This window comes from Callorhinus ursinus, unplaced genomic scaffold (assembly GCF_003265705.2).
Source record: "Callorhinus ursinus isolate GAN/ISIS: 27379988/994484 unplaced genomic scaffold, GSC_fseal_2.0 scaffold80, whole genome shotgun sequence".
NCBI classification, from domain to species: Eukaryota; Metazoa; Chordata; class Mammalia; order Carnivora; family Otariidae; genus Callorhinus; species Callorhinus ursinus.
The window spans coordinates 1,125,198-1,152,469 of record NW_027397142.1 but is presented as its reverse complement, the minus strand read 5'-3'; the positions used below and the strand labels follow the sequence as shown (position 1 = coordinate 1,152,469).

General features: G+C 43.2%; 2 protein-coding genes across 11 annotated transcripts in view; one reads left to right on the top strand and one right to left on the bottom strand.

Moving 5' to 3' along the window:
* KMT2C (lysine methyltransferase 2C) overlaps nt 1-3,320 on the top strand; it is a 276,338-nt gene extending 273,018 nt beyond the window's left edge. For both annotated transcript variants that reach the window (XM_073887521.1, XM_073887522.1), the window contains one exon: nt 1,387-3,320. In XM_073887521.1, coding sequence (XP_073743622.1) covers nt 1,387-1,479 — 93 coding nt within the window. In that variant the 3' untranslated portion in view covers nt 1,480-3,320. The remainder of the gene's footprint in view (nt 1-1,386) is intronic.
* Nucleotides 3,321-10,300: 6,980 nt separating this feature from the next.
* The window catches only part of GALNT11 (polypeptide N-acetylgalactosaminyltransferase 11), a 62,266-nt gene continuing 45,294 nt past the window's right edge, over nt 10,301-27,272 (bottom strand). For 7 of the 9 annotated variants that reach the window (XM_073887550.1, XM_073887549.1, XM_025862188.2 and 4 more), the window contains 5 exons: nt 26,879-27,031; nt 24,029-24,247; nt 22,689-22,793; nt 20,471-20,608; nt 19,468-20,215 (listed from right to left, as the gene is read on the bottom strand). In XM_073887550.1, coding sequence (XP_073743651.1) covers nt 20,084-20,215; nt 20,471-20,608; nt 22,689-22,793; nt 24,029-24,247; nt 26,879-27,031 — 747 coding nt within the window. In that variant the 3' untranslated portion in view covers nt 19,468-20,083. Of the gene's footprint in view, nt 18,427-19,467; nt 20,216-20,470; nt 20,609-22,688; nt 22,794-24,028; nt 24,248-26,878; nt 27,032-27,272 lie in introns of those variants that run through there. The other 2 variants (XR_012376695.1, XM_025862195.2) reach the window with 2 other exon arrangements.

Genomic DNA, 27,272 nt, shown 5'->3' with positions numbered 1-27,272 from the left:
TTCCTCTCTTTAAAGATATTCTACCTTTCATCCCACTGATGGGATTGTGGCCTCCGTGGTCTCCAGGAACATGATGCTCATGCGAGGCCACTGGAAGGCTGCAGGTGGCCAATTTGCGGGCAGCATGTGGGTCCAGATCGCCTGTATTCACACTTAGCATCAGTACAAGCTTACAGGTTTTTCTCAACAGATTTTCAATTTGGCTCTTTCGTTACAAAATGCTGGATGGTGAACTTGACATTTGTTTCTCTGGTCTCACAGGTGACTTTCACCTGTTAAAGTTATTACTAGTCTAGACCACTTATGTTTCCCAAATTTGTCTTCCACAAAGGCGATTAGCACACATTTCAAGGTGCTCTAGGTGGTGCCGCTGAGCAATGTGGGTTTCTGTGAGAGCCTCTCCTGGGGCAGGGGATGAGGGGGAATATCTATGTTGGAACCCCCCAGTCCTTTGGATCAGAGCTAGGCGATGATTTCTTGTATTTTTTGGTCGTCTTTTTGGAATTCCCTTTTTTGAATCAAGAATTTACCCAATACCCATGGCGCATCTCGAAGTATCTCGATGAGTAAATCAAAGTATGTGAGAACCCAGCGTGGTGCCAGCAACCACCAGGGGCGTTGGGACAGATGGAGACCCCCCGAGCTCCGGGTCCTTCCTTCCCCTTCCTGCCTGAGTATTCTTTGAGTAGGTCGCTTAACTTCTCTGAGTCTCTGCTTCATTTATATGAAATGGCGAAAGTCTCCCTGAAGAACTCCGCGAGTACCTAACAAAAGGTACTAAGTGGTTTTGTTACTGAGATAAGCTACCCAGTAAATGTTGGTGTCTTCCCTTTCACTATAGAAAGGAAGTCTTTCCAAACAGCCCCTCAGGACGTTTGCGACAGAAGACCCTCGGAGAGTACTGGGCCTCCCCTTCTTCTGGCAGGGGGGGGGGGGGGGGGGGGTCAGGGGGCTTGGGCTCCAGGGCAGCAGGGCTGGTCTGCGATGTGCAGAGTAACTTGATGACCCTAAGTAGATCTTTTTTAAACATTCTTTTAAGTGAGGAAAGAAGAAGAGAAGCTGTCAGCTGGCAGGGGGTGGTTGGTCCCTCCCCCAGATAGGGAGGAGGAAGGCCTGGGGGTGGGGGTGAGCTGCGAGGAGGTGTGGGAACACAGCTCTCCCCAGCCGGCCTCCCCTTCCTCAGATGTGGTGCGGCCTGAAAACATTGCCGGCCACTGTCTCTGCCCCGTGGGGACCCCAGGTGGGCTTCTGTCCAAGGCCCACGGGGACGCCGCAGCTCGGGTGCTTTGCTAGGTCGGCTGTGCTTCTGGGTTTGTGGATCAGGCAGATAGAGGCAGGACCCCCCCCCCCCCGGCCTCTCTCACACTGTGTCTTTGCCGTGGGCAGCTTTGCTATGACTATAAGTTTGACTTTGAAGATGACCAGCACAAGATTCCGTGTCACTGCGGGGCCGTGAACTGCCGGAAGTGGATGAACTGAATGCATTCCTTGCGGTCTCGGCGGGCGGCTTGTCCCTAGGAAGAAGCGATTCGACACACCATTTGAATTTTGCAGACAGAAAGAGATTTTTGTTTTCTGTTTATGACTTTCTGAAAACTCGCTTCTGGGAGTTCTGATTCCCTCCTCAGTCCTTCGGGCCGGAGCGGCGCCAGGACCACAGAGCAGTCCAGCACTTTTGTTTTCTTCTTCTTTCTTTCCTCCTTCTTTCTGTGGGTGGGTTTTGTTTTGTTTTGTGTTTTTGCGTCTCGCTGAGGAGACCCTTGGGGGCGAAGAGCCGCTCGCCGCCCTGCCCCGGGGTGGGGGCCTTCCTATGAATGTACAGACTGAGATCACCAGCGAAAGGGGGACGGACGTCCAAAGTGCTGGCCACGGCCTTATCTGAAACAGGGGCAGGCCCTCTAACTTAAAGATTTTTTAAAATAAAGTAGACACCACTGAACAAGGAATGTACTGAAATGACTTCCTTAGGGATAGAGCTAAGGGGTAATAACTTGCACTAAAATACATTTAAATACTTGATTCCATGAGTCAGTTTATTGTAGTTTTTGATTTCTGTAAAATAAGAGCAACTTTTTGTATTTATTATTGAATAAGTGAATGAAGCTATTTTTAAATAAAAGTTAGAAGAAAGCCAAGCTGCTGCTGTTACCTGCAGAACTAACAGACCCTGTTACTTTGTACAAATATGTAAATATTTTGAGAAAAAAATACAGTATAAAAATAGTATTGACCAAATGCTACCAGGCTCTGCAGCAGCTCGGGTGCTTATAAAATGTTCATAGGGATGTCACAATATAATTTTGTGTTATTAAATATGCCATTATAATTATGTAATAACCAAAATTTCAACCTAGAGCATTTGGGGTTTTTTGGAAACTACGGTCTATTAGTACTTGTTTTATACACCTTCTGATAGAACGGAGTGTAGGCTAAGACTACGACTTTTATAGCTGTTTTGGTAATTTAAACTAACTTTTTCATATTATATTGTTGCATCCCTACTTCTTCAGTCAGGTTTTTTTGTGCTTACAATTTGTGATAACTGTGAATAATGCTTAAAAATACACCCAAATGGAGGCTGAACTTTTCTTCAGCGGATGTAGTTTTGATTAGAACTTTGTTTCAAGCCACAGAGAATCATGTAAACATACTAGATTGTGTAGCAGGACTCCAGCCTAACTCTAGCCTTCTATTTAACACAAAAATTTGAAAAGGAAAAAAAAAAAAAGAGTTGTGGTCACGCTTGCAGCTGCAGGACCCCGACAGTAGGGTTTCGGAAGATGTAATTTTAAAATGTGTTTGTATGAACTGTTTGTTTACATTTCTTTAATAAAAAAGAAAAACACTGTTTTGTGTTTGCTTGTAGAAACTTAATCAGCATTTTGAACCAGGTTAGCTTTTTATTTTGTACTTAAAATTCTGGTACTGACACTTCACAGGCTAAGTATAAATGAAGTTTTTGTGTGCACAATTCAAGTGGGCTGTAAACTGTTGGTATATCAGTGACGCAGTTCTGAACTTGTAATGTATATGGCATGATGTATTTTTATCTTACAGAATAAATCAATTGTATATATTTTTCTCTTGATAAATAGCTGTATGAAATTTGTTTCTTGAATATTTTTCTTCTCTTGTACAATATTCTGACATCCTACCAGTATTTGTCCTACCGGGTTTTTGTTTTCTGTTCTGTATAATAGTACCTAATGTTGGCAAAAATTGAATTTTTTGAAGTATACAGAGTGTTATGGGTTTTGGAATTTGTGGACACAGATTTAGAAGATCACCATTTACAAATAAAATATTTTACATCTATACAAGCGCCTGAGTGTGTGTTCGCCTGCCCGCCTTCTGGCTGGCGCCCTGGCGCAGCTGGGTGCTGGCCGTGGGCTGGCCCGCGGGCTCAGCCCTCAGCTCCCGACGTGCGATGTGATCAGCTCGGTTCTCTTTCTTTCCAGGTAACCAGTTTACATGGAAGTTCGTAGGTCCTTACAAACGGAGAGACTGTGTTCCCTGCAGCTGAACAGAGACAGGAACTTTGGTTTCTCCTGAGGGGTGTTTACCAAGATGGCCTGTTCCCTTGTTTAAAGTCTCTTTTTGTTTAATTGTTAAATTTAGTCTTCTGGGGTTTTTTGAGGCAGCCTTTTTCAGATTGATTCTGTGACAGAGATTCGATTTCTATCGTACTGAATGTATTTGACATTGAAGGGGATTACTAAGAATTAAAATAGCTCAGAATCCCCCTCACAATTTCTAAAACCAGCTTTTAGCTTGTGCTTCATGAACACCCTAAAATAAGCTTTTCTGCTGCATGGTTTTATAGAAATTCTCAAAGCACTTCTCTGACAAAAAGGTTTAAAAAATATTCTGAAGCATCTCCCATTTGCAAAATCGCCACTTTGGTCAGGGCTGGGGTGGTGCCGGTCTGCACCGGGTTGCGAAGCCCTTACCTGTTCAGCCTTTTCCCCCTGGCCTAGTGGGTCTCTCACGATCAGACCCGTGAGGCAGGAAACAACTCCGAATCCTCGCAGAACCCGAGCTCCGCTCTCGGCTCGAGTGGGGTCCCGCTCCTCATCCTGGGTCAGGGCCGGGAAAAGCAGAGAAGGGCCCTGTGGCCGGCGGATCTCCAGATGTGAACGCAGGTCCCCGGGGCAGGGGGCGCAGGAGAGGCAGTGCGAGGGTGACGGATCTCCAGGAGGAAACCGCAAAGCCCCGTGGGGGCCGCCTGGTGCCTCCACCCTCGGAAGAGTGCCCTTGCGGTGCGCCCCAGGGAGCCGGAGCAAGGCCGTGTCCCTCCGGCGGTGGACGGGGCTGGTCAGCTGCCACGGTGGCCGTATTCGTGGACCCTGCGCTCGCCACATTTATGAAAAGCCTGAAAAGCCCTGGGACATCACAGAGGAGACGGCATCACTGAGCTTGCACTGGGGAGACCGAAACGGGCCATTTTTAAGATGGAAATCCTGGTGCGTTGGGCCGGGCGTGGGGAGGGGCCTCCCTGAGGAATGAAGGGGACCGCAAGGGAGGTACAAGGCAGGAGCTTGTACCGGAGCCAGGGTGGGGAGGGTGGTGGTTTGAGAGGCTGAGTGTGGGAAGCCGAGGACACGGGGTGGCAGGGCCGAGTCGTGAGGTCCAGGTGGGCAGGTGCAGCGGGGGCCGCTGGAGGCAGCACCGTGACCCTGACCACGCCGAGGGTGAACTCGTGTTCTGTGCCATGGGGGGACCGAGCACGGGAGCTGAGCTGACGCATGGAGGCCAAGGCCCTGCGCTGGTCCAGGGAGAGCCAGCGGCGCCCCGGGCGGGCAGAAGCGCACACAGTCCATCTGTTTGGCAGAAAGACCTCGGCTCTTCCTCTGCGTCCCTACCCTGGCCCCTCCTGTCCTCCCTCGTTAACACCGTCACCTGGCGCTGCACCGTCCTCCCTCTGGTCACCAGGCAGACACCCTTCGTCTGGTCACGTGCTACCAAAGGCAGCAGGTGTGTTTCGGGCCAGTAGTTTCTTGTCCTGGGGGACACTGTTGACCATGGTCTCTCCGAAACCCTAACCCTTGTTTTGTGGCCCTCCACCCTCTCCTGGTTTTCCTCCCATCTCTCTGCTCTAATCTTCTCCCTAAAAGCACTCCGCCCCGTTTGTTAAACTTTAAAAAGGGATGTGTTCTCCATCTGAAATATAGCTCTTGAAAGATCTTCTCTTCCAGGAAACCCCAGCTCCACGGTGACCCTCGGGCTCTGGTGAGAGCAGCCCAGCACCAGCCTGAGCTCAACTTCTCAAATGTCCGAAAGCCAGGCTGGCGGCTGCCAGCGAACACCAGGAAAAGAGAAGCGCAAGGTCACGGATGTGGAGGCGACCCATCTGCACGGGCACGGGTGTCCCGTGGCACCGAGAGTCCCCGAGTCCTGGCAGCTCCGTAGAGCAGGCAGCCAGACTCCCTGTGGCCTGGTGTCACACGTGCCAGTGGCAGCTCCGACCCAAGAGGTGCTCCCTCTCTCTCCTGGTGTAAGAGGAAGAGACCATGTTTCCTTCCAGCGACATGCTACCACTTCAGGAGACCAGGGCTCCCAAGAGACGCCTTTGGCGGCGTCCAGCGGAGCTGCCAGTGCCTGCACCCAGGTATCCAGGAGCCATGCCGTGGCCTCCTGGCCAAGCACAAGGGCTGTGTGCCGCGTGCCTGAGGAAGATGAGTCGCTCCTTTTTCTGTTCCAGGGTCCAGTCGGGGACACCACATGGCCTTTGGTCATCATGTTTCCTTAGTCTGTGGTGTGTGACAGTAACTCAGGTTCACCTTGTGTGACCTTGACAGTCGCGGGATTTCACAGCTGCATTCCTCCTACTAAGATTGTCCTTTCGAAGTTTTAGCACATCGAGCCCAGGGGTGATAGGTGCTTTTGGTATCACTGCTAATTCTCTCTCTTTTATTTCTGGGCCCATCTTACTGATGGATCTTTACTCCTGGCGACGGGTCACATTTTCCTGCCTTTTCTATGTCTGGTTAATTTTTCTTGGATTCCAGAATTAGTGCTTTTATGTTGTTGAGTGGTGGATTGTGTTGCATTCCTTTAAAGGGTGTTAGACTTTATTCTGCCGGCCGCTGGGAATTGGTTTCCTCCTTTCAAAGCTTGTTCTTCACACATTTTTAGGATGAGCTTAATTTATTAAAAGATTTTATTTATTTTAGAGGGCGTGGGAGCACACATGAGGGGAGGGGCAGGGGGAGAGCGAGAGAATCTCCAGCAGACTCCCTGCTGAGTGCAGAGCCTGATGCGGGGATCAATCTCACGACCCTGAGATCATGAACTGAGCCGAAACCAAAAGTCAGATGCTTAACCGACTGAGCCACCCAGGAGCCCCAGATGAGTCTAATTCAGCCCCAGCACTGGGGGATGGCTCTTTGGGGAACATACTGGATGTCCTGGATGTTCCCTGAGGTGTCCCCACCGGGCTGTTGCTAAAGCATTCCCAGCCCCGTGTGATCTCCTTCCCCAGGACTTGCTCTTCCCTTGAACTTGTTCTCGGCAGGGTCTGGTGGAGTCACGCTGCACCTGTGGACAGACAGGCATGTGGCCGGACTCCGCAGAGACCCTGTGCAGATTTCTGGGCACTTTCCCTGTGTAGCTTCCTCCTCTCCTACATTCTGTGCTGCACCTTCGGCCGCTCTGGCCTCCCTGCGCTCCGTCTCAGGTCGCCACGACCACCAGCCTCTTGGAGGCTGGCCTCCTCCCCTGCTCCTCCACAGCAGTCTGGAAACAGCCTCTGGAGGGAAAGCTGGGGATGAGTCCAGACTCACCGTGTTTCTCGGGAGGCCATCCTGCCTGCGGTCCCTGCCAGGCTGGGGCTAAAGAGTCGTGTGTGTGTTTTGTTGTGCTTTTCTAGACGCCTAGTCCAGGAGGACAAGCCCAGATACTGTTCCTCCCTCTTGGACAAGAAGGAGAACTTTTCTCATTTTTGATTTAAAATTTTCCTTCCTGTCAAATTCTATTTCCTTTCAAGGCAATTAGGTATCATGTTTCTTCACCCCATGTTTTTTATTCATTCCTCAACTTATTTTTAAAGTTTCTAATGCCTGCCTGAGTCCTGTCACACTTCTGAGTTGTCAAATTCTGCTTTAAATTGTCATTTTCTGTTACTTAGTGTCCTTTGGCTTGTTTCGAGTGGCATGGGACAGATTTGCTCAGCTCTGTGAGCGTCTCTCTGGCATACTTCGTCATTCACTTGTTGCCTCAGCTTCTTTTTCTTTGCCCTACGTGGTGCAGCGGTGCCAGGACCAGGGCTGCAAGTGCCGGGGCTGGAGGCCCTTCACCCTGTCTGGCAGAATCGGGGTCCACAGTGCTCTGCACTGGCTGGGGGGGGGACAGCCCCCCAGCTCTGCACTGCAGCAGCCTCACCGACCGAACCCACTGGCCCTCCCGAACGTCAGGAAGTCTGCGTGTAAATGGAGAGGAGAAAAAAGTAGCTGAGAGGACGGGAACGAAGAAATGGGCCGTCATGAGGGAAACCCAGTGTTACATTAACACCTTGAAAGGGGATTGGCAGCGACGGTATCGTCTCTCAGCTCGAGTCTTCCCGCTGCCTGAAAGGGTGACATCCTGTGTTGCTGAGACCACTGCCGTGCTTTTGGAACCTGAGCAGATCGTACAGAAGCCTGCGAACCGGAGTGGACTCATCCTGTGAGACATTTTCATAGAATGTGATGAAGGACTAGATAGTACCATGACGGACGGGACTCTAGTCATGTGCCAGCGTCTCTTTGTGTTACTATTAGCGATCCATGTTTGAAGACAAGGGATAAACTATGATATTGCAATTTGTCATAAGCAATATAGATTTGGTCTTTATCCCCATTTCTGGCCTAGAGTTCCTAAAACCCTTGGAACTTCAGTGAGGAGAGGGAAAGAGGCAACTGTTAATGAGGGGACTTCGAGAAAGCACCAGGGGAATAAGCCACGTGATTGGAGTTGGAACTTTCAGCCGTCCCCCCAGGACCTCCAGGGAGGGGAGGAAGTTGGAGGTTGGACTGACTCATTCTCCAACGGCCAGTGCTTTAATCAGTCAGGCCTATGTAAGGAAGCCTCCATAAAACCTACAAGGATGGGGGCGCCTGGGTGGCTCAGTCGGTTGAGCGACTGCCTTCGGCTCAGGTCATGATCCTGGAGTCCCGGGATCGAGTCCCACGTCGGGCTCCCTGCTCAGCGGGGAGTCTGCTTCTCCCTCTGACCCTCCCCCCTCTCATGCTCTCTCTGTCTCTCTCTCTCAAATAAATAAATAAAATCTTAAAAAAAAAAAAAAAGAAAACCTACAAGGATGGGATGTGCGGAGCTCCGAGGCTAACCGCCTGGAGGTGCCGCCGGCAGTGTGGCGCTCAGGCAGGACACGGAAGCTCAGGAACTTTCCCCAGGCCTTGCCCAACGCACCTCTTCCATTGGGATGTTCGTCTACACCCTTCATCGTATCCTTTCAGAATAAACCAAAACGTAAGTAGTGTATTCCTGAGTTCTGGGAGTCGCTCTAGCAAATAAATTGACGTGGAAGGTGGGGGGTGTCATGGGAACCTCCAATCTACAGCTGGTGGGTCAGAAGCACAGGTGACCTGGACTAGCGACAAGCGGGCAAAGGGGATGGGGCAGTCTTGTGGGACCGAGCCCTTACTGGTGGGTCTGACACTATCTCTGGGTAGTGTCAGAATTGACTTTAATTGTAGGACACCCAGCAGGTGTCAGAGTTGCTCACTGCCGCCAACCTCCACGTTTGGTGACCGAAGTGTGCAAAGCGTAGCAGGAAAGGAGGCTCACAGGACAGCTCAGGGGAGAGCTGGTTCTCCCTACACAGGAGGTGGGCCACGAACAGAGTTTCTCCTCTAGTGTTTCCCCCCCCTTCCAGTCACTCTGTATGGGATTTGGCCGGGATCCCCTTCCGGTGCTCCTTTGACGAGGATTTAAGTTTTCCCGACCTTGTAGGAGGTGTGGCTCAGAAGCTTCTCCACGGAGCGCCGGCTCCTGCAGCTGTGCTCCCGCCACGCAGATTGCTCGGACCGGCTTCCCTCCTCCACGTACCCAAGCTTCATCCCTCCCCTCTCTCTATCACCCCAACCCTGCTCAGTCTTTATTCCCTCCCAGCGGTTCCTCCAGAGTCGGGGGCCCTGACCTCGAAGTCCTGGCAGAAGTGTCAAGCGTCCACAGGAGCTGCAAAGCCACTACGGGGCGGGCAAGTCCTGCCCGGCTCCTTGCTGTGCGATTCCACCACCGTGTTGGGCGGAAGCCTGCCGCCCGTTCCGTTCTTACTGTAGGACCCGCCGGCTGCCCTGCTCTTTCCTCTTGCGGTGTCCACCCGGGTGCTGGTAACAGGTCTCCCGGCCGTTCACCTTCCCACGTTAGAGATGGTGAAGCTGCCTTGTCACTTGATTTCTGTGAAAATCCCATCCTTGGGTTTGGTCTCTCATCGTACATGGGCTGCGACCACCTTCCCTGTCACTTCAGGCTCCCCCGCGGCGGTCGGTGTTGCAGCCATTTTAATGGGTGAGAAGAGGTATCTGTGGTTTATTTTGCATTTCCCTCATGACTGCACTGAATACCTTTGCATGTGCTGAGCCATTTATACATTTTTGGCCAATGGTCTATTCAAGTATTTTGCCCATTTTAAAAATTGGGTTTTTTTTTAATTGAACTTCAAGCACTATTCATACACTCTGGATACAATTGTGTTGCTTACCTTTACTTTTTTCAATGTCTTGAGCAGAAGCTTTTAATTTTGATGAAGTCCAATGCATTAATCCTTTATGACTAGTTCTTTTAATGAGTTAAGAAATCTTTGCCTACCCTAAAGTCATTAAGATTATCTTCATTTTCCTCTAAAAGCATTATGGTTTTAGTTTTCCTGTTTAGATCTATGACTCATGGTCAAGTAATTTTTGTGTATGGTGTAAAGTAGGGGTCACATTTCATTTTTGTCCATAGGCATATATAATTCTTCCAGCACCATTTGTTGTATTTTTCTTTCCCCAGTGAATTGTATGGCTACTTTACAGAAAATTGCCCATATTCGTATGGATCTTTTTTTAAGATTTTATTTTAGAGGAGTTGGGGGAGAGACTCTCAAGCAGACTCCACACTGAGCACACTGAGCCCCTTATTGGACCCCATCTCACGACCTTGAGATCAGGACCTGAGCTGAAACCAAGGGTCAGACACTCAACCGAGCCACCCAGGCGCCCCTCACATGGATCTATTTTTGTTCCACCTGTCAACTCATTAGCTATAAGCCAACATCAACAGCAAGTCTTGAATTAGTGCAAGGACTCCAATCTTACTCTTTTCAAATTTATTCTTTCAAATTTATTTTGGCCACTCTTAGGTGCATTTCCATGTAAATTTAAAGTTAGATTGTGAACTTCTACAAAAAGTCTACTAGGATTGTAGGCATTTTGTAGATCAAACTGTGGGAGAATTAACATCCTGATATTTTCTACTCCATGAATGTAGTATAGTGCTCTAGTTAGGTTTTCTTTCAGCAACGTTTTGTACTTTCCATTGTACAAGTCTTATACTTTCATATTTTTTTAAGATTTGTTTGAGAGAGATCAAGCATGAGCCGGGGGTGGGGGGCAGAGTGAGAGGGAGAAGCAGACTCCCCGCTGAGCAAGGAGCTCAATGCGGGGCTTGATCCCAGGACCCTGAGACCATAACCTGAGCTGAAGGCAGATGCTTAACTGACTTGAGCCACCCAGGCACCCTACTTTCATGTTTTTTATGCTATTGTAAATTGCAATTACAATACTATTATTTTCCATTCTAAACTGCTCATTGTATAGAAGTACAATCGATTTTTATATTTAACTTTTATTTTGTGGTCCTGATAAACTCCCTGTGTCTAGTAGTATTTTTGAAAACTCCCTATGATTTTCTAATCTTGATTATGGTCTGCAAATACACTTTTACTTTTCCAGTGAATATACCTTTTATTTAATTGCCTATTGCACTGGCTGAGGCCTTCACCACAAATGTTGAATGGAAGTCTAAATACAGGCATCCTTGCCTTGTTCCAAATCCAGTCTTTTTTTTTTTTTTTTTTAATGAGACTACCTACAGTTTTTTCATCGATGCCCTTTATCAAGCTGAGGACTTTTCCTGCCATTCCTAGTTTGCTGAGTTCTTTTTGTAGATGGGTGTTGAATCCTGTCAAATATTTTTTTTCTGCATGATCGTATGCCTTTTCCCCTATATTAACATCATAAACTACACTGATTGTCTAATGTTAAAGGAACCTTGTATTCCTGGGATAAAACCCACTTGTTCATAATGTATCATCCTTTACATATTGTTGGATTTGATTTGCTAGTATTTTATAAGGAAATTTTGCTTCTATATTTATTAAGGATATTGGTCTGAAGTCTTCTGGTGTACAGCTTTTAAATGAATAGTTAAGCCTTGCTCATAATATAAAAAATTGACAAGTTTTCCAGAAGAGGTTGTGTATTATTGGTATAATTTTTTCTCCACTGTCTGATCAAATTCGTTCGTGAAACCATCTGTGCCTGGAGCTTTGTGGGAAGGTTTTTAAACTACAAATTCAATGTATTTAATAGCTGTAGGGCTATTCAGGCTGTCTATTTCTTCAGAGAAATTGGATAATTTGTTTCTAGTAATCTGTCCATTTTATTTCAGCCCATCAAATTTACTGGCATAAACTTGGTCATAATCATCCCGTCTGCAAAACTGAGCAGAAAGTATTGAACACACAGCCCACAGTCAACCTTCCACATCAGAGTGGTGCCTTTGTTACAAGCGATGAACCTGTATCGTATCATTATCATCCAAAGTCCGGAGTTTACATTAAGGTTGTGTGTATTGTGTACTGGTTGTGCATATTCCATGGGTTTTGACTAACATATCATGACTTGCATCTACCATTATAGTGTCATGCATAATAGTTTTATTGCCCTAAAAATCCTCTGTGCTCTATTCATCTCTCCCTCCCCCAACCCATGGTAACCACTGATCTTTTACTGTCCCCATAGTTTTGACTTTTCCAGAATGTCATAGAGTTGGAATCATACACTTTGTAGCTTTTCTACATTAGCTTCTTTCATTGAATAAAATGCATTTAAGTTTCTTCCATGCTTTTTTGTGGCTTGTTAAAGTTCATTTCTTTTTTGCACTAAAGAATATACCACGATTTACTTATCCACTCACCAACTGAAGGACATCTTGATTGCTTCCCTGTTTTGGCAATTAGGACTAAAGCTGCTACAAACATCCATGTGCAGGTTTTTGTATGGACCTAAGTTTCAACTCTGTTAGGCAAGTATCAAGAAATTTGATTTGCTGGATCGTATGGTAAGAGTATGTTTGGTTTCATAAGAAACTGCCAAACTGTCTTCAGAAGTGGCTGCACCACTTTGCATTCCTACCAGCAATGAATGACAGTTCCTATTGCTTCCTAATCCTTTAACATTTGTAGAATGTCTAGTGAGGTTACCACTCTCATTCCTGATGTGGCTAATTCATGTCTCTTTTTGTTGGCTTTTGACTAGAGGCTTCAAAGTTTTAGTGATACTTGTTTTTTAAATTGAAGTAGTTAACACACGTTACGTTAGTTACAGGTATGTAACACAGTGACAAGTCTGTACGTTATGCTCACCACACACATAGCTCCCATCTGTCACCATAAAACGCTATTACAATACCACTGGCTATGTTCCCTACGCTGTGCCTTTCATCCTTGTGACGCACTCGTTCCGTAACTGGAAGCGTGTACCTCCCACACCCGTTCATCCATTTTGTCCCACCCCTCCAACGCCCTCTCTGGCAACCACGAGTTCTATTTTTTTATGGGTCTATTTCTGATTTGTTCATTTTGTTTTAGATTCCACATAAAAGTGAAATCATATGGCATTTCTCTGATTTATTTCACTTAGCATAATACCCTCTAGGACCATTCATGTTGTCAGAAAGGGAAAGATCTCATTCTTTTTTATGGCCGAGTAATATTCTGTTGTATATACATACACATCTTTACCCATTCATCTATCGCTGGACACTTGGGTTGCTTCCATATCGGCTACTGTAAACAATACTGCAATAAACATAGGGGAGAATATATCTTTTTATTTTTTTTCTTTGGGTAAATACCCAGTAGTGGAATTACCATATCACATGGTATTTCTAAAATTTTAATTTTTTGAGGAACCCCCATACTGTTTTCCACAGTGGCTGCACCAATTTACATTCCCACCAACAGTGCATGAGGGGTCCTTTCTCTCCTTTTTCATCCCTACCAACACTTTTTTTTTTTAAAGATTTATTTTGAGAGAGTGAGAAAGAAAGAGAGTACATGAGAGGGGGAAGGGTCAGAGGGAGAAGCAGGCTCCTTGCTGAGCAGGGAGCCCGATGCGGGACTCGATCCCAGGACTCCAGGATCATGACCTGAGCCGAAGGCAGTAGCCCAACCGACTGAGCCATCCAGGCGCCCAACACTTAATTCTTGTTTGATTCTTGCCATGGACAGGTGTGAGGTGTTGTTTTGATTTGTATGTCCCTCATGATGAGTGATGTTGAGCATCTTTTCCATATGTCTGTCAGTCATCTGTATGTTTTTGGAAAAATGTCAGTTCAGGTCTTCTGCCCCCATCCCCCACCCCGTTTTGGTAATCTCTACACCCAATGTGGGGCTCAAACTCATGACCCCAAGAACAAGGGTAGCATGCTCTTCCAACTGAGCCAGCCAGGTGCCCCTCTCTGCCCATTTTTAATCAGATTATTTTGTGTGTGTTCAGCTGTATATTTTTCAATGTCATTTTTGTTATATGGGCATATTTTGGATATTAACTCCTTGTTGGATGTATCATTTGCAAATATCTTCTACCATGCAGTAGGTTTGTTTTGTTGGTTTCCTTTGCTGTGAAGGAGTTTTTTATTTTGGTGTAGTCCCAATTGTTTGCTTTGGCTTCCCTTTCCTCATGAGACATCAGTAAATATGTTGCTACAGTTGATGTCTAAGAGATTACTGGTGTGTTCTCTTCTAGTTTTATGGCTTTAGGGCTCACAGGTCTTTAATCCATTTTGAGTTGATTTTTGTGTATGGTGGAAGTGTTTCATTCTTTGGTATGTAGCTATCCAGTTTTCCCAGTAGGATTTATTTGAATGTACCACCTTCTCTGCACTGTATATTCTTGTCTTTGTTGTAGATTAATTGGCCACATAAATATGGGTTTATTTATGGGCTCTTTTATTGTTCCATTGATCTGTATGTTTATTTTTGTGCCATAACCACACTGTTTTGATTATTACAGCTTTGTAATGCGTCTTGAAATCTGGGATTGTGATACCTTCAGTGTTGGTCTCAAAAATCCTTAGCTTTTTAGGGTCTTTCTGGTTCCATATAAATTTTGATATTCTAGTTCTGTAAAAAGTGCTACTGGTATTTTGATAAGGACTGCATTGAATCTACAGATTGCTTTGAGTAGTATGGATGGTTTAATAATATTCTTCTAATCCACAAGCATGGAGTATCTTTCCATTTGTTTCATTTCAATGATGTTCTTAATCCAGCTTTAATTTTTTTCCATTATTTTTGTTTTCTATTTCATTTGTGTTCTGACATTTAATATTTCTTCTGTTTCTTTGCTCTAACTTTAGCTCTTTTTCTATTTTCTTAAGGTGGAAGCTTAAGTCATTGATTTTAAGCTTTTATCTTTCCTTATATAGGTGCTTGTGCTATAAAATTTTCAAGTACTGCATTAGCTGCATCCTTCAGTCTTTGGTAGGTTGTATTTTCATTTTCTGTTAGTTCAAAACAGCTTTGTAACTTCTTTGACCCACAGGATATTGGGAAGTGTGTTATTGGTAGATTTTCAAATATTTGAAGATTTTCCAGGTATGTTACTTATATTATTGTTGGTTTCTAATATAATTTGCACAAGTTGGATTTGTATAAATTTACTGAGACTTAATATCCCAGGACATGACCTATCTTGGTAGATGTTTCATGTTTAATTGAAAAGAAGGCATATTCTGTCTGGTGTTAAGTAGAATGTTCCATAACTGTTGTGTCAAATTGGTAGATAGTAAAGTCTTCTATATCCTAATTTTTTTTCTACTTATTTCCTCAATTATTGAGAGGTGTGTTGGAATCTTACTATAGTTGTAGATTATGTCTTTACTGGCAGTTCAATCGATTTTTGTGGCAAGTACTTTGAAGTTCTATTAGGTATTAGCGTTAACATTGGGACTATTTCCTCTTAATTAATAGACTCCTTTATCACTAGGAAACAACCCTTTCCATCTCTAGTAATGTTCTTTGCTTTGAAATCTTCTTTGTGTAATATTAATACAGCTACCTCAGATGTCTTTCAATTAGTGTCCCACGTGCATATATTTTACCGTATTTATGCCTTCATATTTAAAGGGAGTTTCTTGGGGCACCTGGGTGGCTCAGTTGGTTAAGCATCTGCCTTCAGCTCAGGTCATGAGCCCAGAATCCTGGGATTGAGCCCCACATCAGGCTCAGCAGAGAGTCTGCTTCTCCCTCTACCTCTGCCCCCACTGCCCCACTGCTTGTGCAGTCTCAAATAAATAAAATCTTTAAATGCCACCTTGCTGCTTTCTGTATGTACCATCTGGTCTTTGAAGTTGAATGACAAAAAATATATAGAATATATTATTCTCCAACATGTTTCTAATATGGTGCTTTGTGGTTTAAGATAAAATAACTGAAAAGGACTCTATATAGACTGCGTCTCCTCTGAGAGGCAATTTTGGTGGAAAAAACCTCCCACTATATTTGGACATCTGCAGTATGAAAAGATTCCTAAATTTCTATTTCTTTTTTTCGTTATGGTAAATGTACTCTTTAATCCTTGTCATCACCACCTATTTCAGCCATCGCCCCACCCACCTTCCCTCTGGTTTGTTTGTCTGTATTAAGTTTGTTGTCTGTATTAAGAGTCTGCTTCTTGGGGCGCCTGGGTGGCTCAGATGGTTAAGCGTCTGCCTTCGGCTCAGGTCATGGTCCCAGGGTCCTGGGATCGAGCCCCGCATCGGGCTCCCTGCTTGGCGGGGAGCCTGCTTCTCCCTCTCCCTCTACTGTTCCCCCTGCTTGTGCTCTCTCACTCTGTCAAATAAATAAATTTAAAAAATCTTAAAAAAAAAAAAAAGTCTGCTTCTTGGTTTGTCTTTTGCCTTTGCTCATTTGTTTTTAAATTCAACTTGAGTTATTAAGATCATATGGTATTTGACATTTCACTTAGCATTATATTCTCTGGCTCTATATGCTGTTGCAAATGGCAAGATTTTCTTTTTTATGAATGAGTAATATTTCATTGTGTGCGTGTACATATAAATTTTGGTATATACATACACACATCTTTATTCACCTATTGGTGGACACTTGGGCTGCTTCCATGGTTTGGCAATTGTAAATAATGATGCAATAAACATAGGGGTCCACGTATCCCTTTGAATTAGTGTTTTTATATATTTTTTGTCAGTGCAATTACTGGATCAGAGGGTAGTTTTATTTTTAATTTTCTGAGGAACCTCCATACAGTTTTTCACAGTTGCTGCACCAGTTTGCATTCCAACCAACAGTTCAAGAGCATATCTTCACCAACATTTGTTGTTTCTTGTGTTTTGGGTATTAGCTATTCTGACAGGTGTGAAGTGATATCTCATTGCAGTTTTGATTTGCATTTCCTTGATGATGAGTGATGTTGAGCATCTTTTAATGTGTCTGTTGGCCATCTAGATGTCTTCTTTGGAAGAGTGTCTGAGTCTTCTACCCATTTTTAATTGGATTGTTTTTTGGATGCTGACTTGTGTTTTTTATATATTTTGGATACTAACCCTTTATCGGATATGTCATTTGCAAATATCTTCTCCCATCAGTAAGTTGCTTTTTAGTTTTATTATTTCTTTCACTGTGTAGAAACCTTTTGATGTACTCCCAATAATTTATTTTTACTTTTAATTCCCTTGCCTCAGGAGACTGTACCTACAAAAATGTTACTATAACCAATGTCAGGGAAATTACTGTCTGTGCTTTCTTCCAAGGATTTTTATGGTTTTAGGTCTCACATTTAGGTCTTTAATCCACTATGACTTTATTTTTGTTTTATTGTGAAAGAAACTGGTCTAGTTTCATTCTTTTGCCTGTAGCTGACCAGTTTTCCCAACCACATTTGTTGAAGAGACTTTTTCCATTGTTGTATTTATTTCTTTATTCCTTCTTTGTTGAAGATTAATTGTAGGTTTACCTCTGCATTTTCTATTCTATTCCATTGATCTATTTTTATGTATCATATTGTTTTAATTACTACCACTTTGTAATAGAACTTGAAATCTGGAATTGTGATACCTCCAGTTTTTTCTTTTTCAAGACTGCTTTGGCTATTTGGGGTCTTGTAGAGTTCCATACAAATTTTAGGACTGTTCTAGTTTTGTGAAAAATGCTTTTGTTATTTTGATAGGGATTGCATTAAATCTGTAGACTGCTTTAGGTAGTACAGACATTTTAACAATATTTGTTCTTCCAATCCATAAATATGGGATGTCTTTCCACTTCTTTGGGTCATCTTGAATTTCTTTCATCAATATTTTATAATTTTCAGAGTACGGGTCTTTCACCTCTTTGGTTAAGTGTGTTACTAAATATTGTTTTGGCTGCAATTATAAATGGGATTTTAATTTCACTTTTTGCTGCTTCATTATTAGTGTATAGGAATGCAACAGGTTTCTATACATTGACTTTGTATCCTGTGACTTTACTGAATTCATTTATCAGTTCTAGTGGTTTTTTGGTGGTCTTTTGGGTGTCCTGTATATAGATAGTATCATGTCATCTGCAAATAAGAGTTTTGCTTTTCCTCACCAATTTGGATGCCTTTTATTTCTTTGTTGCCTAACTGCTGTGGCTAGGACTTCCAGTTGAATAATGTTGAATAAAAGTGGTGAGAGTTGACATCCTTGTCTTGTTTCTGACCTTAGGGGAAAAGCTCTGTTTTTCACCTCTGAATATGATGTTAGCTCTGGATTTTTCATATAAGGTCTTTATTATGTTACGGTATGTTCCCTCTAGACCTACTCTGTTGAGGGTTTATATCATGAATGGATGCTGTACTTTGTCAAATGCTGTTTTCTGCATCTATTGAAATGATCATATGATTTTTATCCTTTCTCTTACTGATGTGATGTATCATGTTGTTTTGTAAATACTGAACGCCTTGCATCTCAGGAATAAATCCCACTTGATCCTGGTGTATGATTTTTCAGTGTATTGTTGGGTTTGGTTTGCTAATATTTTGTTGAGGAATTTTTGCATCTATATTTATCAGAGATATTGGCTTGTAGTTCTCTTTCTGTGGTGTCTTTATCTGGTTTTGGTATCACAGTGACACTGGCCTCATAGAATGAATTTGGTAGTTTTCCTTCCTCTTCTATTTTCTGGAATAAAAGTTTGAGAATAGGTATTAATTCTTTAAATGTTTGGTAGAATTTGCCTGTGAAGCTATCTCATCTTGGACTTTTGCTTTTTGGGAGTTTTTTTGATTACAGATTCAATTTCATGGAGGTTAATTCAAATACATGAAGGCTAAATAACATGCTACTAAAGAAATGAATGGGTCAACCAAGAAATCAAAGAAGAAATTACATGGAAGCAAATGAACATGAAAATACAACAGTCCAAAATTTTGGGAATGCAGCAAAAGTGCTTCTCAGAGGGAAGTATATAGTAATACTAGCCTACCTCAAGAGGCAAGAAAAATCTCAAATAAACCACCTAACCTTACACCTAAAGGAAATAGAAAAAGAACAAACAAAACCCAAACCCAGCAAAAGGAAGGAAATATAATAAAGATCAGAGCAGAAATAAAGGATGTGGAAACTAAAAAAAAAAAAACAAAAAAACAATAGAACAGCTCAGTGAAACCAGGAACTGGTTCTTTGGAAAGATGAATAAAATTATCATTCTCTAGTCACACTCATTAAAAAAAAAAAAAGGACCCAAATTAACAAAGTCACTAATGAGAGAGGAGAAATAACCAATACCACAGAAATACAACTGTAACAGATTATGAAAACCTATATGATATGCCAATACATTTGACATCTTAGAAGAAATGGATAAATTCCTAGAAACATATAACATACCAAAACTGAAGCAGGAATAGAAAATTTGAACAGACCAATTACCAGCAGTGAAACTGAGTAATCTAAATTTGTATTTCTGAGATCTATGTTCTGGGATCCTGACCTCTATACCAAATGCCTATTCTACCTGGATGATTCATAGGCAGCTTTAGTAGAAACTATCCAAATTCACAGACTGTCAGCATCAAATTCACAAAGTTCAAGCTAAGGAATGGTGCTGTGACCTAGCTTATTGGCTCATTAGCTGAACGCAGGTATCCTGCTCACTATATGATATACACAGCGCAACACAGATCAGAAACCCCAAAACAGGAGCAGACCAAAAGTCCCACGTAAGTCATCAAAAGGACCCTTTATTTTAAATGTCCATAGTACTATAATTCATCAAAATAATTTATAATAGTTAACTGCCTCTTAAATATATAATCTTATAAATGAGGCCTTCTGAAGTTAAAAGTAATGTGGATTCAGTTTGTTTAAAATTATTTAGGACATGATAATAGAAGTAAAAAAAAATTGTTTCCTATGCAGTCCTCCTAAAAAAGGAAATCATGACAAGTTCCTGATCAGACAAATGCCATTCCATTATTAAAAGGATTAAAAAGCATAAATAAGTTTGAACAGAAATGTCAATTTCCTGGGTTTGTCCTTCTGTGCAAACCTGACCCTTTATAGAGTTAAAATTGTATTCTAGTTTCTCACCATAAGCAAGAAATTCCTTAGCAGCTCAGAAATGATGTTAATGTCTTGGTAGAACAGATTCCCTCACTCTCTGATGATCACTCTGTGTTCCAGTCTCTAGTATATCTGCTGTCTCATCCTCTCAAAAATGGTTCTACTTAATCAGGATATCAGTCAGGGATTTTCTTGTACCAGCAACTTCTCAAGCCTCACACCTTACAGAGGAGGCAAACACTGATGAGTTACCATGCCAGCCACAGCGTCCACTTTAACCTTCCAGATGCCACTGTTGTGAGGAAGAGCCATCACAGATTGCCATCGCAACATAGCCTTTGTGACTCAGTGGATCGACCACTCTCAGGCACTGTCCAACTGACACCTGGTACAGCCGATTACTCTTCTGGAAAAAACGTAGCAAGAAAAATATACCACCAGTTAATTGCTTCAACTTAAAAACCTTGCTGCCAGAATGTGGTAGAGAGGATACAGAAATCCAGAAGAGGTGTGGAATATCTCAGATGCTTTACTTACCTAAGGGATACTATAAACTCAGAACTACTTTCTACAAGGTAAACTAGGAGTGCATCTGCCATGCTCCACCCTTAGCCCTGCCTGCCTCCTCACACACTCCCATCCTCACTAGCAAGCTCCTCACCCCGAAGGTCCACTGCTGGGATCCTCCTGACCCGTGGCACTTCATGAGTCGTGGTGGGTCTGACGAGCGAGTTTCTGACATATCCAGGCAAAGGAGGTTATTTAAAACCAACTCGTGTTCTTCATTATAAATCCAAATCTAAGGAAGAAAATCAAAGATCAAAACTCCAAGGTCCACTTTAGATTTTGGAGTTCAGACTGCACCCCAGGTCACGTATCTGTGGAAGAAGAATGGGGTTATTCTAGGTGGCCTCAGAACAGGAAAAGACCAACAAACCTGAGTCACATGCAGGCAGCATCAGTGCAGTTATCTGAAAATGGAAGGAACCAAACACAGGAAAATGAAGTGTAATCCCAGGAAGAAACCGAATCAGTGTTAACTTTTGTTCACTGAATTTAACCCAACGGACTGAATTAACCGAGCACATGACTGGAGACCTTTTCCAATTCTAGGACTTCACAATCGCACAGCGCTCGCCATCCCCGGGGCCCATCCCTGGACGGCACAGCCCCAGAGGTGCCCCCCGGGCCTGCGGACAGAAGCACACAGGCGCTTACTCTCAGATGTTCCTCCCCTGCTGGGCAGTGCTATGGGGGGGGGGGGGCTGCTATGTCACATCATCCTGGGGCAAGTTCTACTCTAATCTGAGATCACAACACCATTTGGGCTGAGATGATGATTTCATTGGAGGGCCCGGAAGCAGGGTTTTCTTTAGATGTGCAGATCTTTGAGGATAGTCTTCTCTGTGGTCTCTCAGATTATTTTCAGGAACAAAGGCCTAAAATTGGCTGAACTGGACAAGTGTGAGGAATAACTTATTTTCCAAACTGCACCCTCACTAAATCCACAAGGAATACACTTTTGTCTCCGAATTATTTCACTCATTAGTATTTCTACCCCCAGGCCCAAAATGTATGTGTGCCACCTTCATTAACATGAAGAGTTCTATAAACAGAACTTTCCGCAACAATGCTGTTTTACAACCTATGTTGTCCAACATGGGAGCCACATGTGGCCAGCATGACTGAGGAAAATAGTTAACTGATTTCATTGTAATTAAATGTGAAGAGCTCCAGGTGGCTGGTGGTTATAGTATCAGTACAAATCTGTATGATCCCAACAAGCAGGAGTATGATTCCATCTTCTCAAATTCCTCCCATTTTCTGGGACCAATCTCAGCCGTCTCGTCCCACGTCACTAAAGCCACCAAAGCGTCGCTAAGAGGGTCCACAGGCCGATACCTCTCAGACCCAGACACAGCACAAAACCCCTTTTAGATCCTAGTTTCCGGTGTGGACAACATCTTCCATCCTTTGCAAGCCCCCTAGAAATAAAAGGTCTTCTATGAAATTTCAGAGGACACACGCGATCTATCCTTTTTAATCTTTTTTTTTTTTTTAAAGATTTTATTTATTTATTTGACAGAGAGAGACCCAGCGAGAGCAGGAGCACAAGCAGGGGAGCGGGAGAGGGAGAAGCAGGCTTCCCGCCGAGCAGGGAGCCCGATGTGGGGCTCGATCCCAGGACCCTGGGATCATGACCTGAGCCGAAGGCAGACGCTTAATGACTGAGCCACCCAGGCGCCTATCCTTTTTAATCTTGAGTGACACCATCCCCAGCACTCAAGTAGGAATGAAAATCACCTTCCTGTGACACGTGTTCAGCACCGCAGAGGCGTCAGGTTCTACAACTAGGGGACTAGACTGCCATGATCAGATACGAGTCAGTTTGAAGTTACAGTTCCAAACTCACGTAAGTTTTTTGCTTATTTTTAGGTCTACTTTAACACCACTGAAAAGATTCTGTGAATGAAATGAACTGATATTTTGTTGTGGTTTCTTCTGATGGGACTACTAAAATTCAGAGCAATATGGTTTCAGAGAAAACTCTACAGAAGATATTAATTCATCTCTCGCAGAGCTAATGTGCTTGCCCAGAAGGACGGGGAACTTCCTCTGCCACTTCTAACCTTCACGGAGCTTTCAGGCTTTCCATGTACTTCTAACAAATAGCAAAGGGAGGAAAAATATACAAAGGAGACAAAAATAGTTGTATTGCATGATCTCTAAAGTCATTCCCAACTTAAACCAGATCATCTAAGGAAAGTCAGATTAAAATCTTCAGGGTCCCCTCCAGTCCCCTCCTCAGGGACCGCCAGCAAGTTCCCTTTACTGAAGGACACTTTCCAAGGACTGGTTGAGCCAGAGACTTGACTCACCTGACTTGGGTCACTGTAGTCACATGCTTTAAGCACCACCAGGCCTCCTTTTTGACTTGGGCGGCCCTGGGCCACCAGACACTTGTTGGTCTGGAGGTGATAGAGCTGTAAAAGGAGAGATTGCACTTGTCAGAAGACACCTTAGAATGCTAGATGTGAAAATACAGCCCCAAAGTTATGAATTTCAAGGGTCATAAAAGTATAAGCATTTTTTAAATTCCTAAATTCTAGCTTCAGTACATAAGGGTATCACAAGACACTTCAAGGTTATAGGCAATTTTAACAATACATGCAAGCAGTGTCCGGTAGAAATTCTACCTAAAGACATAGGTTTACTAATTCTACTATAGGGGAGAAAGGAAATTAAAGCATCTCTGCCCTAAAGAACCTTAAAATGAAAAAGAGGAAATAATAAAAGGTACAAACCAGACAGTACATAACCGAATGTAATGTACATGCTAAACTGAGATAAACACAGAACAAGAACTGCAAAGGTGACACAGAAAAGCAACAGAGTGTCTGTAGTTTGGGTAAAGGATTACTGTGAGTGTTAGAGGGGCTTAGATGTACGAGGCAAGAATAATGGAAAGAATTTCCACTATATGGACAAACCCTGATACGCATTTTTCCTTAAAAAGAGAACACCTTGACTTTGTTTTCAATTTCGTAAGAGGAAGGGGAAAGCTCTAGTGAGCAATCATGGAGGGACAGATGGCGCCATGAGCGATACTAAGGAGTAACTTCTTAACACAAAAGAAAACTGGGCAACAATCAGAGTACACTTTCAGAAAGCAATTCTAAGAAATGATTCAGGAAAAAGGTATGACTTTATGACTAGACCCCTAAAATTTAAACATGATACAGAACTGTGAAGAAACTCCTTCAGAAACAAAAGGGAGCATCTACAGAAATGTGAGCACTCGCCCAGCGGCTGGAGCCGGGAGGCCGTGCCGCCACATCGTTCACCCGCTGTCTGGAGTTGGTTCCAGGGCTTCGGCCCAACAGCAGAGAGCGGCCCCATTTCTCCTTTTGTTTTCCTTTTGGGACTGGTCTCTGCCAAACGAGTTTTAAACTCACAGTGCCTTTGACGGTCTGCTCACGTTTATGCCCATCTTCTTGGAAGCTAGCACAAACTTACAGCAGTCACGCACTCTGTACAGCTGCAGGTGAAGGACGTTGATATTAACATTTCTAAGGTCCTGAGTGGAGGAAGGTCCCACCAAAAGAATACAACGGAAGCAAGCTAAAGTCTATCACTAAAAGGATACTTGAAGTCTAAACTGTCATTTATTATATCATACAACTTTTAATCAAACACTCTGATGATATTACTTCCTTACCCTTCCACGCTGAAGGACTTTGGGGCGTTTTGGCCCTCTATTGATAAAAATGGGTTGCTGGGGTTTGGCGTTGGGCCCAGATATCTGCATCTCTGGGTAAATATTATCCAGATACCATTTAAATGATTTACAACCCAACTTCTTCCTCAATTCAACACGCTCACTGATATTTCCATAGCTTTTGGTCCTCAGATCAGGTCTTAAGGAAAAATACTGCTCCTGAATTTTAAAAACAGAAATGAAAAATAAGAGAATAGCTTTTTTGTTTAAAATGGGTATTACCAATTATACCTGACATTTAAAGAACTGAAAAAAAAAGGGATTATCAGCAAAAATATTTTTCATGACAGTGTTTTGATTTTGCCAAAAAATGTCAACATAAAGTTTTCACACAGTTAGGTCCATCACTGACAGTAAGACATCATAAATTCTAAGATACACCCCAATTTCAGAAATGGCAAACATGTAAAACATGATCTCAGACTTGATGAGGCAGGTGACGCGTGAGGCTGGCAGTTCTCAGACTCCGTCAGGACTCTGGAATCTTAAAAGACAAAGACTCCAAGGAGCTTCTGTTTGTGTGAGTTGTATCTACTGGTATTTACCATATGAAAAGTTAAAACATTTGTTAATTCGTTAAAAATAACTCATTACCTATCAACATAAACGTGCTTTGAACAACAACAAAAAATGTAGTGAGAATAGTGACACTGCTTCACAGTTTTATAGCTTTACACGTGCAGAGTCTGGCTAAGAAGAAGTCAGCTGAATTTTCATTTCTGCATTCAACCTGTTACTGTCATGTTGTCTGGTTAAATATATTTTTAAAAATATGAGTGTATGAAAATATATAGTTTAAAATGGAATTTTTTTTGGAAGGAATATTTTAGTAGCAGTTTGAGAATTACGGCTATTCTTTTTTGATATATTCCTTTAAGATTTTATTATTTATTTGACAGAGCACGAGCAGGGGGAGCGGCAGGCAGAGGGAGAAGCAGACTCCACGCTGAGCAGGGAGCCCAATGCGGGGCTGGATCCCAGGACCCTGGAATCATGACCTGAGCCGAAGGCAGATGCTTAAACGACTGAGCCACCCAAGCGCCCCTCTTTTTTTGGGATTTTACCAAAACTCTAACTTTTCATATTCCACAATGTAACTAACCTTTACATCACTGAGCTTTTTGTACCGTTGCATTAAAATCTACTGCTCTATCCTGCTCTTTGAATGGATTTTTCACCCATCCAAGATTTGTATACCATCATGCATTAGTCATTTGGAAAACACTGCTCCCTGGGTTGTGAAGTTCCAAATACTGACAAATGTCATTATATAATATAAAAAGTTATATTCATAAATATTCCTACTCTCATCAAATAAGCATTTAAGTACTGGAAGACATCAGGCTCACAGGGATGGATACAAGTTTTCTGCTTACAACAAATGCTATCACAGTTGAAGTGAGAGGCTAAGTTATTAGTTCATTTTTGAGAATGTCTGCCAAATATCCAAATAAAAATAACCATGGTTTGTGAGCCATTCTTTTACATAAAAAGTGTTCCATGGAGAAAAGTGACTAGTTCAGCTCACAACTCACACAACTGCACACATCTTCCCCTGAAACGAGCACTGTATTTCGGTCTACAGCAAAAGGTGCTTTCTGCACACTTAGCGTGCCTCAAGGCACTCGGGGCACATCAAGATTTAACACAATTATTTCTACTACTCAGCTGCTTTTGCAGCATCAGTGCAAAGTCAACATGGAGAAAATGGCAAATACTGTATTATCCGGCTATGAAAACAGCTATGCCCTGGCAAACCTCCTGAAAGGGTGGCCAGGATTTACGTGGGCCTGTGAACCACTTTCTGAGAGCTGCTGGGAGATAGTGTGACTCAAAGCTGAGGAACATGGAGAACGAACTCGGAGTCTAGAAGAGGGAGAAGGGAGGAGATCTGCAGTGTGCCAGGGGCGTGACCAAAGCCCCCAAGAGTGATGTTCTCCCCACAGTACACGGCACACACCTCCACGCCCCGTGCTGCACAGTGTGAAGTCACTGCATTCCCTCAGTCATCTCTGACTCTCCCAAATCCCAACACAGAGCCTGGTGTATAGGAGATATTCAAACGCTCGTTTAAAAAAATTGTGCACAAATGTTCACAGCAGCATTTCTCATAACTCATGAATGGACACAATGTGTATTCACACAATGGAATATTATTTGGCAATAAAAAAGAATGAAGTAACACTACATGGTACAATATGGATGAGCCTGAAAACATCACGCTTACTAAGGTGGTCACAAAAGACCATGTATTGTAGGATTCCGTTTGTAGGAAATGTCCAGAACAGGCAAATCTAGAGTCTCAGGAGGTAGACTGGTAGTTGTCTAGGGCTGCAGGAGATTAGGGGGTGATGGTTAAAAGGATATGCAGTTTCTTTTTGGGGTGATAAAATGACTTGTGAATTATACCTCAATAAAGATGTTACAACGGAAGCATCACAGCAGAAGGGAAAGTGGGAAGGACCACCACACGTGCAGACTGAACAGGGCAAGTGGTGAGACTGGGACACAGCGAAGCTCAGGAGCAAAGAAAAGGAGCCACGTTCTGTGGGAGTCAGGGGAACAAAGACACTGAAAAGAGAATTTCTTCTGATGATAGCTGTATTTCCTCTTATAGAGTGGTCACTTGGAAAATTAAAAGGGTCACAACAAAAAATGAGAGGAAAAAGAAATGTAGAAAGGGATGGTCGTCCCACAGACACATGCCGGAGTGAAAAGACGGGTAAGCAGAGCCGTCTGCGAAGAAGCAACAGCCCAGCGGCCCCTTCCACCACAATAACTGAATCTCACCTTATATTCATCCAACCAAACATGTGCCAGCCTCAGGGAGTTGTGGGTCATGGTGTCCTGGCCTTCAGGAGAACCATACGGTCGCCTTTTTCGGAAAATGTGTCCAACTCTAGAGCAAGGGATGATGAAGAGTTTACCTCCACACATCCAAATCTGGTCAGGAGCAAAATATGTATTAATAGTTGCCTCGCACTGTGATGAAATCAATGTATGTGTTTTCTTGAAATTAATCTTTATTAAATAGGTGCTTATGCGACTTTGCAAGATGTTTTGTATAACTATCAAAAACAAGAAAGTCAAAGGGTACATTATAAAAAAAATTGTCTTTATGATTCAAAAGAAACAAAATTCTAAAAAAGTGTAATATTCTTTTACTACTCTGTGTCTAAAATTG